We start from the raw sequence: 17,615 nt of genomic DNA, 5'->3' as shown, positions 1-17,615 counted from the left end.
ACGCCCCTCGGTGTGGACTTGAAAGTGTATAAGCAGCTCTGAACAGATAACTTGAAAGGAAGACCGAGAAAATTGCGAAATACTGAAACTGCCTGAAAAAGGGGTGAAAATAAATCTTAAGATACCTGCCAAATGCCACACGTTACAGTTAGAGACTTCCGGTTTGCGTCATTTAGACGTCCCTAGGTGTGGGCTTGCAAGTGTAGAAGCACTGAAGCGATAACTTGAAATCCAGCTTTTTTCTTAAAATCCAAAAGGTCCCCCCTTCTCTCTTAAAAGGGAAGGCTTAAATCTTGTATGTCCTGCCAAATGCCACCCGTTACAGCTAGAGACTCCGTAGAGGGCGCGTTTTACGCCCCTAGGCCATGGCTACAAAAGTGAAAAGGAGCACTTTTGCGATAACTTTAAAGGAATCCGAGAAAACTCCGAAATACCGAAACTACATGAAAAGGGAAAACCTAAATCTTGTATGTCCTGCCAAATGCCACCCGTTACAGCTAGAGACTCCGGAAAGGGCGCGTTGTACGCCCCTCGGTGTGGACTTGAAAGTGTATAAGCAGCTCTGAACCGATAACTTGAAAGGAAGACCGAGAAAATTGCGAAATACTGAAACTGCCTGAAAAAGGGGTGAAAATAAATCTTAAGATACCTGCCAAATGCCACACGTTACCGTTAGAGACTTCCGGTTTGCGTCATTTAGACGCCCCTAGGTGTGGGCTTGCATGTGTAGAAGCACTGAGGCGAGGTGCGTATTTCATGCAACAACTTTGACGCATTGCCATTAAGCAACGAACGTTTGTACTCCGATGCGATTTTTAGTTCTTGACGAGGTATTATCAGGGGTCATTATGAAAAAAAAATTTGGTCGAAAAAAACTCACAATCAGGAGTGATTGATGAAAAACCGCACGCCGGTAGTATTTTTTTAGGGGGGTCTAATCAAAGTGGACCACACTGTACGCAAGTTGAGTAAGTCAACCATGAAGTGTGCGCATCCAATATCTTTGCATGGTTAAAAAACTTTATCACAATACAAATTTGATGAGGTCACTTCTTGGTTCACCTGATCGTGTGTAGTAAGTTAGTTCAAGTAGGGCATACCCTGTATACGTAACATTCGTGCGAAGCTCATCTATGTATAATTTATTAATAATTGTAACATATTAAAAAATATTAAATTATTTATGTAAGTGTGAAACATATCCAGGAAAAGGCTCGGCATGAAACGTAATTCTTGGTTACGTCATAGTCTCTGTATCTATGAAAAGCAAGGAAAATATTAAAACAGCATAAGATCGAGTCAAATATGCAAAATGTTTACAGTTGTCTGTGGCAGTTGCGGTTTTTTATATGTACGTAATAATAGGTCTGATTTCTTATTTGTGACAATAGATGCTTATCTCATCATTTTTACCATCAGGGTAATTCCCGTTCAATATTCTTATGTAAAACCGCAACCGCCAACTCGACCATACTCCTGTTTTCTGGAATTTCTAATAACAGTATTTAGAACCGATTTTCCTGACGAAACTCATCATTATTTAATCAGATTTCGTAGTTAACATAAATCTGGTTAACAGAAAAGATGTTGCCAAAACGAATCTCAATTATTCATGCGAGTATCGTTTTGTTTGCTGGATCGAGAGTGAAGTCCAAATTCCAGCGAACCACTCGGCTCCAAAATTACAGATACCGATGGATTACGTGGAGAAAGTGGAGTCAGAAAGTGAGACCTATGCCGTTCGAAATGTGAGGAAAAGTGGGAATTTTGTCATTAATTGCACAAGTAATCAACCCGTCGACTGGAGGTTTAAAGGATCCATTGTAAGATTTAAATTTATTATTTCATGTTATTTTAATGCAATGACACTAATTGGAAATATAAATTTTGTCTACTAGGGGAACACGTTGGTGAAATCGGAGCGGTCAATGACATTTGAGGAGTACGATGGCGACAGAGGGTTCAAGGGAGCATGTTTTTATAGTTCGCTAATATTTTCAAAAATTGAGAATGAAATATCTGGCCAGTATTTTTGCATCGTAAAGCCCAAACTGGATTTAAATCCGTACAAACAGCAGGGTTTACAACGGAAAATTACTCTACTGTCAGGTATTTTTTAAATTATAATCATAAAACCTATTAATTCTCTCGCCTTTAATTTGACATACACTCTCAAAAATGTAGCGTACTTCTCGAAAAGTAAAAATGAATGTAACCCTAAACCGAGAATAAGAAGGTATTTTAAGAGTAAGTTCAGTTGCTCTAAATCTAGTAAGCGATCCTTCTAACTCTGAAAAAACCATACTTGGCAATAACTTAAAAATGAGTCCACATCTACCCCCATTAAAGTTAGTAGAACTTCATTGCGAGTAAGCCTACCGCAATTCACCCGCCCTTCTTGATTTGCACTTTGGACTTTATTAGTCTATTCCAGATTTACACATTTCCCTCATTTATTCCGGAATTTACATTCCTATTTTTAAAATTCCAAAATGTGTGATGCGGAGATTCAAAGATTGTTAACTCAACTTAATCTTGGAAAATACTGTCAGTTGTTTAAAGGTAAGATCTATTTTAAATTCCATTCTACATTTTTTAAAGTTAAAACTCTTAGTTTTGCACGTTTTTTTAACAGACAACAATCTAACCGACGATTCTTTACAACACCTTCAAAAAGATGACCTCATCCACGTCGTTCCAGTCCTTGGTGATCGGATTCTGATATGGAATGGAATAAATAAGTTGCAGTCTGATTCGGTATATGTTTGTTTTGTTTGTGAAAAGAGATTTAAACTTTTAAAATTGTATTCTGATCACTTAAAAAATGATCATAAATTACTGGGAGCCGATTCACATAGGTGTGTTCATTGTGGTGGCTTATATCAAAGAAAGCCATACATCAGCCATTTAAAAAATGCTTTCAAGTTCCATAAGTTGCTATTGAGTGAAAATTTTCTCCCTGAAAATTACGAGGAAAGAAATCCACCAATTGAAAATATGAAAGTAGTTCACGCAGATTTTCTTGACCGAAGTTTCACAAAAGATTGCGACAATGATATTAACAAAGAACTTCGTGAATTAATTTTCAAATTGATTGCAGGAATTTTGCGTTCAGGAAAGGTCCCAATGAGCACAAAAGACGAGATTTTAACTTTAATTAAGGAGTTTACCGTAATGATCTTAGGAGAGGCTGTTTGCAGATCCATTATAATATTAAAAAGTAACGAAACATTAAGTGAAAAGTTATTTAAGCTTGAACAAATTAAAAACTTAGCTCACGTGTTCTCTTCGTTTGATAGTAAACACAAGTTAGACAAGCTTTTAATTGACGGAAATTTGTTTATTCCTGCTCGAGAAATAGTTTTGGACACAGATTTACATTTTCCATTAAAAATTGGGAACCAGCGACAAGTTTACAGACCAATTAAGCTTCAATGTTTCAATACGTGACTCAATTTTCCAATTATTACAGAAACCAGGCTTTTACGACATACTTGACAAACAACAGTCATATTCAGGGAGAAAATTTTCATCATTTCGAGATGGAAAGTTTTTTCGCGATTCCAACTTTCCATCTCAGGTAATTTTTATAAATATATACTTTGACGAGGCTGAGGTTGCTAATCCTTTGGGGTCCAAAAATGGGAAACATAAGTTGGCAAACTTTTACTATTCAATCCAAGATATGCCTTGTCATTATAATAGTTCAATTGAAAACATAATATTGCTCTGTTCCCTTAAAAGTGAGGATTTAAAGATATTATCTCCAAACTCGGTTATGAATATCATTGTCAAAGAGCTTTTATTTCTTTGGGAAACTGGGATAAATTTCAATCACAATGGCAAAACTATTAATATCAAAGTTGCATTGTCCCAAATATCGGGTGACAATTTAGGATTGCACACCATATTAGGTTTTTCCGAGGGATTTAATGCCAATTATCCATGCAGGCGTTGTAAAATGCATAAGCATGATTGTCAAACCGCTGTGACCGAAAACCCCGGAGTATTGCGATCAATTGAGAATTATAATCAGGATGTTGAATTTAGAAATCTTTCTGCTACTGGTATAAATTTTGAATCCGTGATAAATTCACTTCCATATCACCACGTAACGAAAGTGTTCGTGTTCGATATTATGCACGACCTACTGGAAGGGGTAGTTCCTGATTTACTCAATTTAATGATCAGTTTAGGAATTAAAAACAAGCGTTTCAATTTGGATAAGCTGAATTATCGAATTGAATCCTTTGATTATGGACGGCACTTCCGTAGAAGTAAACCGTCTCAAATTAAAGCCTCAGTGCTAAAGGGTGACACAAAGTCAGGACAAAATGCTTCTCAAAATTTGTGTTTGCTCGTCTCTTTACCGTTAATACTTGGCGATTTAATGCCACACGATGATCCTGTATGGAAACTATTTTTGCTATTACGAGAAATTTGTGACATAATTCTTTCGCACATTATTACGAAGGGTGGCCTTATTTACTTGGACTCTCTTATTTCTGAATTCTGTTGTAATTATCAAGAATTATTCAAACGAAAACTGAAACCTAAACATCATCATCTTCTTCATTATTCAGGTTCAATTGTTCAAATCGGTTCTCTAAGGCAGTACTGGAGCATGACTTACGAAGCTCGACACAAAGTATTCAAAACTACAGCGCATACGGTGTGCAATTTTAAGAATATACCCAAAACATTGGCTTATAGGCATCAGCTTGGGCGATGTTTTTCTTTAATCTCAAAAAATGTATTTTCACCGTGCACATTCGTAGTCCCTAAATACGAATTTATTCAGTTGAATGACTTTGTGCATGCTGAGCTTGTGGCTGATCATTTCCATTTCCAAGAAAATCCTATAATCAAAATATCAAATCTTGTTGAATCCAATAATTCTGAATTTAGAGTAGGAGGTTTTGTAATATTGAAATATTGCACGCTTTTCCCAGAGTTCGGGAAAATTGAAGGAATTTTATTAGAGGACGACGATTGTACTTTCATAGTAACCGAATTTTCTAGCAAGCTTGTGACACATTTGTCAGCCTACCAAATTTGTAAGTCGAATAAAATTCGATTAGTAGATCTGCATGCAATTAAGCATTACCAGCCCTTATACACAATGCATTCGTTTTTTGACAATGATGTCAACGAATATATTAGTGTTCCATTTAAATTAGTTTGAGTAATTCAATTTATTTTTATTACCAAGGTCTGACGTAAATGAATACCGAACTAATCCACTAAATTAACATAAATTTTAAGTACTTTGATATAATATAATAATTTATTTTGTGACAAGCGCGTCGAAGACGACAATCAAAGTTTGTTCACTTCCTCATTGATAAGCAACCGAGAACTTCTTGAACGAGGACTAAGATTACCAACCGACATTCTGCTATCCAAAAGGGCAGAATTATCCTCCCCATCATCTTCTATTACTCATCAGGTACGAATGAAAAATAACCAAATTTTCTAGCTGCTCAGTTTATTAATTTGTATTATTTTATATTTAGCAACTACCTTCAAGTCAAACGATTTTTCTTGAAGTAATCAGAGAGAACGAACCGTTAAGCCAAAATTCCACTGCATCAACTTCAGATTCCATAGAATTGGCCACCACTTCTGGTTCCTCATTCACAAGACCAGTGGAATCCAGCCCGGTTATAAATACTAAATTAAATATTTTAAGTACATTGTTCTCTTCCATATTTTTTGTGTGCTCAATACGATTATCTGGCTTCGTCAATTTCAGAGCGCTCCCATACATGAACATCGATTTTATAATTTCGTAAGTCTTCGACAAGTGTTGCAAGTTTCTGGGTTGCTAAGCTTTTCGTATACAATTTTTTAATGGGGGTAATATTTGCAGGATATTGATGCGGTTTTGCGAAAAAATGATGCAGTGAAGCATATACTATTTCAGAAGATCCCAGCCAAGAAAATGGTGGTTAAGGATGACCGTCAGACCATCGCCGCAGTACTGGTGGATGCTATCATTGAAAATCTTGGAACATGGTACGTTACAGGCAAACAATAAAAGATTTTATTTGATTCAATTAGTCGCCGTTTATAGCCCAAGTAAGCAAGCAATGGACCAAATGGCAAAAGATCTTGTCGGAAAATATCCAGCCCTAGGGGACCCCAGACGCAAGCATCTCGGTTACCAGATGTGGTTCATGGGTAGCAGCGATGGCTCCCCGGCGAGCGGATTTTTGGAGGAAAGGCTTAAAAATCAGCGAAAAAAAATCTCCGATAAAAAACTTCTGTCTACTTCAGCTACAAAGTGTAACGAATTGGATTTGCCCGTTTTGAATTGGATATCTGATGACGAGGATGGTGAGATTTTTTAACCTTTATAACCTTTAATGACCACTTGACTTCTCGCCCATTTGGTAGCCAAAACACTCTGCAAATTTTGCTGTCATTGTAATACCCTGTTAATATATAGATGATCCAGATCCGGAGGAAGGAATTCTGGAGTATATTCGCCAGAATTTTGGAACTGATGTTGACTCGGCAATGAAAAATACCGTTTTTCAACGTCGCACAGTGATACGCCGACTTAACGCGGTAAATGTAGATATTCTGGATAATTTAGTAGTATCCATGCCTCGACTTTTCGATACAGAGGGGATGGTATGTACAAATTATGTTATATGAAAGTACGCAAGAGTTAACTTAACAGGATTACTTTATCAAAATATATACATATATAGATAACTCAAGATTTCGATTGCCGTCATCCTGCACTGGCCTTCGTGATGTACGACCGGTGGCCAAGGGTATCTCGAAAAATCCTGGAATATGCAGAAGAGAGTGGAATCGACTACTTGAAAAAATTCGGTGTGATGAAGAGTCGTTATGACCTGTCCTCCGGTACTTTATTTACGAAATAATTATTTTTAACTCAAAGTTATGTATTTTTTTGTTCCTTAGATGACGTTACAATACTGGCTTATTGCGTATTGCCGTTTGTGCTTCCATCGTGTGGCCGACGGGCCGCATCCGACAACTTGGAGGACCAGTTTGACGATGGAGAACTGCCTATGGTGACTACGAGAGGAAAACGTAAGGCAAAAGCCGCTGGTCGTCCCCCCAAGAAAACCATGTCGATTCTGAAAGCGTCGGACTTGGACGTATACAAAAGCATGTTTGTTGTAAAACCGGTGCGTTATCGTTTGTACTATAATCTTAGGGCAATTATGTATAATCTCATTCTAATTAATATGCAATCTTCTTTTTGCCAGAAAAATACTCATGTAGCCGAAATTCTTAAGATGAACACACACCAAGCTCCGTTTTTACTTGCCCTGGGGACTATGGCCGATCTGCAGTTTGATTCATTTTTTATCATCATTCATAAGGTTGCCATTCCATGCGGTTCAAAATTTTTGAAAGCCTTTGACTCATTGACTAAGATTTTCACCGTGTTGCCACTTCCGTTTCCAGTTGAATCGTTTAACCATTGGTTATTTATTTATCACGGTGTATTTGGTAAACCTTGCCAATCAAATCTTCCACCCGTTGTACAGGCGTTGATTGGACAAATTATGCAGAATATTTAACTGTTTCAAAGCTTGTTTTACTGTTAATAATATTTCAAACATTTTTTGCTACACTGTAATATTATTTTTAACCTACCTATGAAAGTAATTGAATTGTAAAACTTAATAGTTGTGAAATAATAAATCGCACTCACACAAATAAATATATTTTTCCCCGTTTTTAACTGAACTTCTAAATTAGTAAGGCGAGCCCCGGACAGAGTAAGCCATATACTCAAAATCGTGTTCACTTTTACTTAGAATCGGGCAGAATTGCATCATATCGAGTAAAATCTTACTATGTATCGTTCAAGCCCTATGCATAATTTGGAGCATGCTACAACTCTGAGTGGAGCTTACTCCAGACTAGTTGCTACACGCATTACTCCGGGCAGCGTCGAAGCACTTTGACTACCTATTGGAGTGACATTTTACTCCATTCGAAGCGAAAATTTTTAAGAGTGTACGTATACTAAACCAGGCTTATCCTTGCTCACCCTACCGGATGAAATGCGAATAACGTACGATTTAAATTGGTTGCTTATCCTCATAAAAAATCACCGATATGACGATAAGCGATACCCTTATGAGTTACCGTGCGCTGAAAATTCACCCGATTCGGAGTTTTCCCTATTCTCAAAAGGAAGAACGGTCCGATACTGAATTACAAAAATATTTACAAATTTTAAGTTTAATATTTCTAAACTTATTTATTCAGTATACAAATTGGATTCAGGAAACGGACTTTGTTCGAAAGTCTGCTGTCTCCATCACGGTTAATTTGTATGAAACGGATCTTCCCCGAAGTTTCAAATGTGTTGCGCAAAATAAAACAAACAATTCTCAGAATTCGACGATTTTTATTCGAATTCCAGCATATCCAGGTCTCAGAAATGTATATACTTATCAAAGTACGAGGCGACAGAACGTATAATTTAAATCTTGATTTATTCCCGCCAAGTAGCCACCGTATATTGGCCTGATAGAGAGGACATCGTCTACAAAAACTTGAACATATTTTACTGCATTTCTCGAATCCCGGTTCGATTCGAGAAGGAAGATTCCCTCCCAACATACTTGGAAGACACTAAGGCGGGATTTGTCGACTACTATATCGGCATGGGTTTCAAATACACAAAGGCGGTACAAGTCACGCTGGATGATGGGGCAGACGCGGATGGCCAAATTGGAAAAGTCACGTGTCTCGATGAGGCCAGCAATGGGACACATGTTTATTGGAGTTGGAACTATACCATTTCGAGCGGTAATTTCGAGCGGTTCTTTTAAATATGTACTGTAAGACCAGTTCAAATATGTGAATAATGGCTTTACTGAATAAATTTTTACAGAGGAAGATGGTAAAGGAGAAAGAATAAGATTTAACGGGCCGTATAAAAGGGCAGAGTGTAAAACATCGGTTGAGGAGGAACTCACTGGTATCCTGTACATTGAAGCTGGAAACCATGTGGAACTATCAATGAGAGAAAATTGTCTTAAATTACCATACAATGTGACCGAGTAACTTTACTTATTTCAGATTTTCAGGCATTCTAAAATGGATTTTTTGGTAACATTTGTAGGAATGGAATTTTTGTAACCACCGAATACCCGAATTACCAACAGAGTCAGAATTGGAAGATTCTTCCTTTGTGTACTCCCCACTTCCGAACGGGACCTCTGGGGCGTTTCAATGCATGACGCCAGACGTGTACAATGATGGAATTCACTATGAAGTATTTGCTGAGACGGTGAATAACCAATTAGGTAAGAAATCCAAGTATTTACCAACCTACATATTATCTAGTATTATTAGTACTAGTGAGTAAAATGCTGGTGTTGCGATACAGGGAATGCAAACAATAAGGAGCAGGAATTCATAAAAGTGGGAAAATTATCCAAATACTCAATATTTATTGGAGATTTTATCCACATTAGTTGTATAACTTCTAACATGTATTTCTATGGGAGTGGAATTTGGGTATTACTTTTCAATAATGGAACTCAGTCCGCTGTCCAGAAATGTGAGGCAATTGCGAATTATGGGCAAATACTGGACAATATATTCAAGAATACCTCGTTTAAAATCGTTACTTTGACTTATTTATTGTTAGCATGGATCATTTCTGACGATATTCACCGCGTCGGCTCATTTTTGGAACGTCACAGCAAAATCACAATTAACAGTATGGACGTGATTGGAACAACTTGTGGTGGGATTTCCGTCATTTATTCAGAAAAGTGGGCGCGGTCTGGCAAGAATGCTGGGATTGTTTTTCCTGATCAGAGATTTGATAATTTAAGGGTTAATGCAAGTAGGTGTTAAAGGTATTATACATTGACCTAAATTTGTTTAATTTAATATTTAATCATTTCGTGGAAAGGAACCGAGTTGCCATCCGTAGGCCCGATGGGAATTATCCTGTCCGCCTCTGCAATGGTCATCCTGGTCGTAATTCTGATCGGATTCGGAATCTGGATGCGTATGAGGCCCCCAGTAGATGCCGTATTCTACAAACTAATCAAAGATTTCTTCGACGGATACGAACCGACGGGGGTGGATGTGACCAATCCTTGCCAAACTGCGGAAAGCCAGCCATACGATAAATCTTATGAAATTCCATTAAAACATGTGTCCATCAGTAGGTTCAATTTGCTTATCGTTATCCCAAAGGCCATAATATTTTGCTTAATTTGTTTCTTATAGAGTTGGAATCTCCGTTAGGAAGTGGAGCTTACGGGTTGGTATTACACGGGACGATAGATGGCAAACATATCCCGCGCATAAAAACAGGGGGTAATACGCGAGTCCCCAGCTGTATCGATATTGCTGTCAAGACGATCAAGCCAGACTCAGATTCCTCTTTTCTAACTTCTCTCCGAACTGAAAGTTATGATTTATATCGGACAACATGACAATGTCCTTGCCATGATTGGTGCTTGTACTGAGGAACTAAAGAATCGTACTGGCTTAAATATATGGTTAAAGGGGTGCCGAAATCAAGAGGGGGTTTTCAACAGTTAATTTGTGATTAAATAGGAGAGCTGTACCTCTTCTTGGAATACTGTGAGCATGGCCCACTTCAAAATTACTTGGTGGAAAACCGATCCCAGTTTTCGCTTAAAGGACAGGATCCTTCCCAGAATGGGTAACTAGTTGATCAATTTCACTAAAATGTGTAGCGCTCTGATAAAAATATTTGTACTGTTTTGCTACTTAGAGATTACGAAAATAATCTGGGACACGGATGTAAAATAAGTTTACAAGATTTGTATCGTTGGAGCAGTGAGATTGCATCCGGTATGAATTATCTTGCGGAAAGAAAGGTAATTTTTATTTTGCTTTTTTAGTGTTCTGCCAATACAGCAATTAAATTGTTGTTCCAGGTATTTCATGGTGACTTGGCTGCACGGAATGTACTCCTGGATTCTTCATTGAAAGCAAAAGTGTCTGATTTCGGCCTCTCGAGGAGACTTTACGAACGATATGAGTATGTGAAGCAGTCTAGGGTAGGTCCATTTAGAAAATTGTGTGATTAGATGGTTAGAATGAATATGATTTCCTACTTTCAAGGAACCTCTACCGTGGAGGTGGATGGCCCTGGAGTCACTGAGAGATTTGACCTTTTCCACGGAGAGCGACGTCTGGTCATTTGCAATCACACTTTGGGAAATATTCTCACTCGGTCAAGTTCCGTACTCGGGAATTCAGTATACTTCCGAATTTGTGGAATTACTAGAGACAAATTTCCGTTTATCAAAACCACAATATTCATCAATGAAGATGTAAGTTAATTATGTGATTGATTTTTAAGCAAATGCTCATTAAGCAAGGATGTTTTTTTGTCGTCTTAGGTATAATTTGATGCTTCAGTGTTGGCACAACGAACCAAGTGAACGACCAGCCTTTTATGATATTGTAGACGCAATGATCAACATTATGAACTAGGTGATTCTGTGGCACCCCATTAAATTCATATATTTATGAAATATATTATAGGACTAATTTGCAAACCGTTAATTTAATCGGCACAGAAATTGAGGATTTGCAGTTTGTTAACGGAACAAAGCCTTCACAGATTAGCAATAAACTAAAGTATTGATTAATAAGTTAGACAACGGCAGTTGTGCGTGACATATATACATATGCGATGAGTACGATATGGTATTATGAGGATTTTATTGGTTACTAAATTAAACAAAGGGTCAATGAAGTTTAAACAAATCATTTTTATTCGTTGGTTTATGCAAAAATTATTTAAATTTTAAATTTTGTCGATATTAAATAAATATGTACTTATGTACATATCTGTTCACATTCATTCAATTAGAGCGAAATGAATAATGAATGGTCAATTATTCATTGGATGAATGAAGCATAAATGAATAATTCCATATTTCAGAATGAATGAGCGGATTTTTTATTCATTCATATTTCCCCCTATGTTAAACACATGGGGTGAATATAGAATGAATGAATAATTCATTAATATGAATGAATATTAAATGAATAGTGAAAATGAATTTCGAAATGAATGAATTTCGAATGAACAAAAAAAATTTGAACAGCTATGTGTACATATGTAGGCAGTTTCAGTGGGTTAATAAAAAACCTGGTGGTATAAATTTCTTACGTCATTTATAAAATTGAATTCCATCATGATGATCAAGCCTTGAAATTTACAAGTACTTTTAGTTATTGGTGCCTTAAGCTCATATTCATACTCGACGTCTCTATGACGGTCTCTTCTACAATTTTAATGACTGGTAAGAGAATGCAGACTTGCTAGCGTGGGTATAAATCTGTCAACAAATTGGAAAAACTTGGCCACCGAATACTAAAAGATTTGGGAGATTTTCTTCTCCTAACTTGTGCAAGATCAACGTACAGTACTTACACAACCCATTTGTTTGTAGTTCAGTCTTTTGACATAGAGACGTACAATCTAACAGTGGCCGCGGAAGCAGGGGGGAAATGGCCCCATCACCTGCCCATGTTAAGCACACCCCACCCTTGCTTCCCCTGCAATGTCACCATTTGTCCGCACGGCTTCCGCGATCACTGTAATCGGCTGCAGTACTAACACACTACCCTACTTCCAGCTTGTAGAGTGTGGATATACATATGATGCTTTGATTCTCTTCGATTATCTTTCAGCTGGAGCAGCATGACTCAGTTTTTCACTCACTTATTTCACAGAGAAAGTTTTACTAAACTTAATTCGTCACAAGTTTTAATTTCCATGATTTTCTACTCATTTCTCTCTATTGAAAATGGGAGTGAAGTATTTATCACTCGTCCTTTTGTGCCTGTCTCTAAAAACCTGCCTCTGTGAGAGAGAGGATGCCGATATCGAGCGCTTAAAGTATGTCGAAAAGCTTGTGAAGGGTTTGCACGGTCCCATCCACCACCTCGGCAGCCTACAAGCCGCCCTCTGCGACCCGGTCGGGGTGGGAAAAGTGTTTGACGTCTTTGAAGCGGAAGATTTTGTGGACGATGTGGAAGACTGGGATCGTGACGAGGCGATGGAGCGTTTCAAAGAGGTCATGACCAGTGTGGGAGGGGAGGCGGAGAAATTGGCCTACTTGGAGATAATATTGGACCGGCTGGACATTCAGATCAGTGTGGAAGAACTGGAGGAGACGGGCGCGCTGAGTGAGTCGTTCCAGTTCCAAGTGGACGTCTACCAAAGGGCTGTAAGATCTGTGGAGGAGGTGAGAATCTCACCGCGAGATGGTTAAATACGTAATTTGAATTAATAATATTCTTAATTTAACCAATTTTTAATAGAGCTCACATCTCATCGAAGATTTGATCCAGACTGCGGAAAATTATGAATGGTTGGTCGAGGAACAGGCTAAATTTGTGGAAAACCTGACCTTGGCATGCGAAGGAGGAGAGGAGTTTATTGCAGGTCTCTTGGATGGAACGGCTAAGTTGGACACGTTTAATAGCGGAAACTTCGGGCCACGGGCTATTGAGCAGTTTACGAAGTATCAGGAGCTGGGGGAGAGGGTTCATGTGAGAGAATAATTGGACATATGAGTAATTTAGTTGGGCGCTGGGATAATAATAATTATTATTTTTTAGGACGCCGTAAAAACTGGGAAGATGGAGGACTCAATTTCCAACTCGACTCAAGACATGAACAAACTGGTTGAGATGTGCAACCTTTGGACGAAACATACATTCAGGGCGAATTTGCGGGTGGGATTTAAGCACGTCAAGGAGGGAGTGCCAGTCAAGTTGGAAGTTTTGGAGAAACTGGTCGAATTTCATGCAAAGATTGAAGGCTTGAAGAATCTTGTGCTGGTAATGTTATGATGATGGCAGGATTTTTACGAATTTTACAATATTTTAAATTTTGCGTATTCGTTTATTCGTCATAGTTGGAGACAGATGCCACCATGATGGAAGAGTTGGGAGATGAGCTTTCTGAGGAGGAAGAATTACTGGCAGACTTCATGTCCGAGGAGAACACGATTGAGCAAATACTCAACGTCGTGCCAGGGACCGGTGTGTTTTTGAGGAAGGCCGGCGAAAATGTGGACGCTATATCGACAATTGTAAGTTTACAGTGATATTTTTAGCGTCGCATGTACGGCTCACATCAGAATTTATGGATTTTACAGCGAAAGGCCATCTCACAGAAGAGAGAAGTGGAAAGCATTCTGACGGACCAGTATAAAGAGTTGTATGGAAGATGGATGGGAAATATAAAGAGAATAACAGAAATTTTGGAAAACGTGGTGAAGAAGAAGGTTAAGACTGAACTGTGAACTTGGCGTCAATGTCCATAAATAATGCGGAGGGTGATAATTATTTTATTAAATGACGGTCTTCCACTTACTATGATAAGCTTTTGGACATTTTTCCTAATTTATTTAAAATGTCTATTTATTATTAGGCATCTTTTAACGTAAGAAGTCAAGAATTAATTTATTTGTAAGGCGTTCTCCATAATCCCAGAGGTTTAGTTAATGTTGAATTACAATTAATATGAGTGAATAAAATTTTATAAAATGACAAATTGCAAACTATTTATTCGTATCTTACAAAAATCAGCCCGGAAATAATGTTGCGGAGAAAATAAGGAAACCTAATCTTCTATGAAATGAATATGAAAATTAACCAAGATTTAAGCAATACAAAGAGAGGTTATAGATGTACGTTACATATATGTAAGGTACATCTATAATCTCTGAGAATTATAATTCTCAGATGGTCAATTTAACAAAAGCTAATGTCACAACATGCACTGAAAATATTGGTGCAATTTTGAGATATTAATCATATGTACTGGAAATTAATTGTGAAATGTGAAATGAATATATGCATTTTTTATATTATTACTGATAGACTATCAGTGATAGTTATCAGTGAAATGTCAGAAGTTTCCTTCGAAGAAATGAGAAAATCTCATAAAATAATATTCTTTAAGATACATTGTCAAAGTTTGGTCATTACTCAGAAGTGAGAATTGTACTTATTAATAATTTCAGATTTGACAAGCTTTGTAAAATTAATTACATAATTATAAAATGATTTTGGACATAACTGCGTCTCTGTCGTATAATTTGGGAAAATTGTGTGCAGGATCTATATTGAAGAGTTTGAATCTCCCGCCAGAGACAATGACGGCTGAGATGTATGTAAGTCTACAAATAGAATACAATCGCACTATTAGTAGTCTATTTTTATAAATTTGTATATCAAATTAATATTTAATCTGTAGTATTTGCATACGAAGAAGAGCGTGAAAATTTTGTTAAATAGTCAGATTTTCTTGTGAAATTGTGTGTAAAAAGCTTAGGCAATCAAACACTGGCGCCAATTAAGGTATTTTTTAGACATACCTGTATACAAACTTTTGTTATTTCCTTCCACCGAACCACGGTCTCTGCTTGGCGCAGCATGCTTCAAAAATGTCTGCACTGGGCACGTCCGGTAGTTTGCAGGTTGCTTCGCCAAATTCAAATTCAGTTTTGGTGGTAGGGGGCGTGCAGACTAAAGATTGCGCCTTGCCGCATTTCATAGTAGCCTGGGATCCATAAAATAGGCACTTTGCCTTGTTCAGATCACCTTTTATTTCGCCTTTCTGTAACTTGCGCGCATCAGCTCCAACGGTAGGTTTGGGCATTGTGATCAATGCGAGAAGAACGGCTATTGCGCAAACTCCGAAATACTGCATGTTGCCGACTAGAAGAAAAAAAGGTTAGGTGACGATTTGACTTGATTTTAGGCTTACCTACATATTTGGTGGTGATGGACGCGTGACAGGGGGAGTATTAATGAGGGCAAAAAATGTGGACCAGAAAAACACGGGTGGATTGTTTTCCAAACAAAAATCTGGTAAGGGTTCGTTTTGGGAATTTTTCAACGGTTTGAAAACCGGAAGAATTGGCAGAACAAGAGGAAGATAATAAATTTTTGATCAATTTATGTATAATCAATAATCATGTCTCCCGTGATGAATGTTGATTTTTGCATTTTACACTTTTACAGGGCTAAATTTCTGCATGTGTATTATTCCCAGTGGTAAATTCCCACTCGTAACCCTGTGACATTGTTTGGAATTGGTTTCCATTCTACGGAAGGCACGTGTAGACAGACTAATAAGTTGGTCCAACTTACAATGCGAAGGCATGAAGTGATACACTCCTATCTTGATGCGACTAATTTTAATTTGTTCACAATCAAAACTAAGTAGACCCGTATTTTTTCTTTTCCCATAATGCGCACATTTAAGCGCGTGGCGGCAATTTCAAATCTTTTTCCAGCCAAAATTTCAAATTTTAAAATCGCTGTAACTTTTTGAATTTTGGCGCGAATTCAAAAAACTAAAAACATGTACGCTTAGAATTACTTCCTTTACAATCTAAAAATTCAATTGCAAAATTTTTTGAAAATTCGAGGTTTTAGCCATTTTTTGAATTTCGCAATATAGAAAATCCCGTGAAAATTCGAATTTTCAAAAAATTTTGAAATTGAATTTTTATATTGTAAAGGAAGTAATTCTAAGCATACATGTTTTTAATTTTTTGAATTCGCGCCAAAATTGAAAAAGTTAAAGCGATTTTAAAATTTGAAATTTTGGCTGGAAAAAGATTTGAAATTGCCGCCACGCGCTTAAATGTGCGCATTATGGGAAAATAAAAAATACGGATCTGCTTCGTTTTGATGCTGAACAAAATAAAATTAGTCCCATCAAGATTGGAGTGTATCACTTCATGCCTTCGCATTGTTAGTTGGGCAATTACATATTATCCCATTGTTTCTCATCTTGGTAGCACTTCCGTATTTATAACTTGACACATGCTTTAAGGTTATGGCTAATTTAGTTGCCTTATCTTATAGCGAAGTTAAACTCACGATGACAAGTTGTCGGGATGCGTGCTGGATTTAAATAAGCAGAGATATCTTTCACAAAATTTAAAAACACGCCAATAATTAAATATAATTATTATTGACAAGCCGTACATAATCTTGGAATAATTAATTGAAAGTAATAATCTTGACAACTTTTAGATATATAAAATGTAGAATATTACAAGTAATGACGACAATTAGGTACTTTGTTATAATTAAATTGAATCTCAATTTATAAATGTATTTAAATCGTTGCATGCTAAGCCTAACCAAAAAATATTGAGTGCATGTAATTTGCCTGATGAAATAGGGATAGAGCTTGTTGGAATTCGCATTTGCCCCACACGGAAGCTCTTTGCCAAGTACAAGCTCCGGGTGATAGTTTCGCTCTAAAAATCATTCGATCCAAGCAAGCGACGAACCTTTAGGAATCTCGATAGTTTTGCTTTTACTCAAGTTTGAGCAGTGGCCGCGGAAGCATGGGGACAGTGTCCCACAGAAATTTTGAAACTTCCTATCCCTTCAATGTCAAGATGCCCCCTACATCCTCTAATGTTATTATCCCCATATTCCCTTCCGCGGCCACGGAGGTTGAGCATCGATATGCACTGCACCACAAACTTGAACGCAGTTATTTGTTTATTACTCATCATTATTATAACTTCGTAATGTGGAGCACATTATGTGTTGTGTCTTGTTAA

General features: G+C 37.3%; 3 protein-coding genes and 1 long non-coding RNA gene across 7 annotated transcripts; 3 read left to right on the top strand and 1 right to left on the bottom strand.

The window, feature by feature from the left end:
- The first annotated feature begins 1,556 nt into the window (after positions 1-1,556).
- LOC118433446 lies at positions 1,557-7,729 on the top strand. 4 transcript variants are annotated; one of them, XM_035845378.1, is made up of 13 exons: positions 1,557-1,823; positions 1,899-2,109; positions 2,185-2,562; positions 2,636-2,757; positions 5,303-5,449; positions 5,517-5,663; positions 5,756-5,791; positions 5,873-6,018; positions 6,077-6,339; positions 6,452-6,639; positions 6,720-6,879; positions 6,940-7,169; positions 7,251-7,728. In XM_035845378.1, the coding sequence occupies exons 3-13, from the start codon at positions 2,493-2,495 to the stop codon at positions 7,566-7,568; spliced, it is 1,827 nt and encodes a 608-aa protein (XP_035701271.1). In that variant the 5' UTR covers positions 1,557-1,823; positions 1,899-2,109; positions 2,185-2,492; the 3' UTR covers positions 7,569-7,728. The 4 variants fall into 4 exon arrangements, with proteins under 4 accessions (XP_035701271.1, XP_035701273.1, XP_035701272.1 ...); XM_035845380.1 differs by having other exon boundaries at positions 1,899-2,562; positions 6,452-6,573; positions 7,251-7,729; XM_035845379.1 differs by having other exon boundaries at positions 1,899-2,562; positions 6,720-6,846; positions 7,251-7,729.
- A 328-nt stretch (positions 7,730-8,057) lies between these two features.
- LOC118433438 lies at positions 8,058-10,527 on the top strand. Its single transcript, XM_035845369.1, has 9 exons — positions 8,058-8,198; positions 8,266-8,431; positions 8,512-8,811; positions 8,897-9,057; positions 9,128-9,311; positions 9,395-9,568; positions 9,659-9,859; positions 9,929-10,186; positions 10,252-10,527. Exons 1-9 carry the CDS (start codon positions 8,058-8,060, stop codon positions 10,458-10,460), a joined length of 1,794 nt encoding a protein of 597 aa, XP_035701262.1. The 3' UTR covers positions 10,461-10,527.
- Positions 10,528-10,590: 63 nt separating this feature from the next.
- Positions 10,591-11,699, top strand: LOC118433444 (fibroblast growth factor receptor-like). The gene is made up of 5 exons (XM_035845373.1): positions 10,591-10,693; positions 10,766-10,871; positions 10,932-11,054; positions 11,119-11,330; positions 11,400-11,699. The coding sequence occupies exons 2-5, from the start codon at positions 10,848-10,850 to the stop codon at positions 11,491-11,493; spliced, it is 453 nt and encodes a 150-aa protein (XP_035701266.1). The 5' UTR covers positions 10,591-10,693; positions 10,766-10,847; the 3' UTR covers positions 11,494-11,699.
- A 3,310-nt stretch (positions 11,700-15,009) lies between these two features.
- On the bottom strand, positions 15,010-15,824 carry LOC118433449. The gene is made up of 3 exons (XR_004833377.1): positions 15,798-15,824; positions 15,402-15,744; positions 15,010-15,203 (listed from the first exon to the last, which is right to left on the bottom strand). It is a non-coding gene; the product is annotated as an uncharacterized LOC118433449 (long non-coding RNA).
- Positions 15,825-17,615: the final 1,791 nt, after the last annotated feature.

The sequence above is a fragment of the Folsomia candida genome, unplaced genomic scaffold, assembly GCF_002217175.1.
Source record: "Folsomia candida strain VU population unplaced genomic scaffold, ASM221717v1 Fcan01_Sc052, whole genome shotgun sequence".
NCBI classification, from domain to species: domain Eukaryota; kingdom Metazoa; phylum Arthropoda; class Collembola; order Entomobryomorpha; family Isotomidae; genus Folsomia; species Folsomia candida.
Note: the sequence above shows the minus strand (reverse complement) of the source record. Positions and strands in the feature narration are given on the sequence as shown.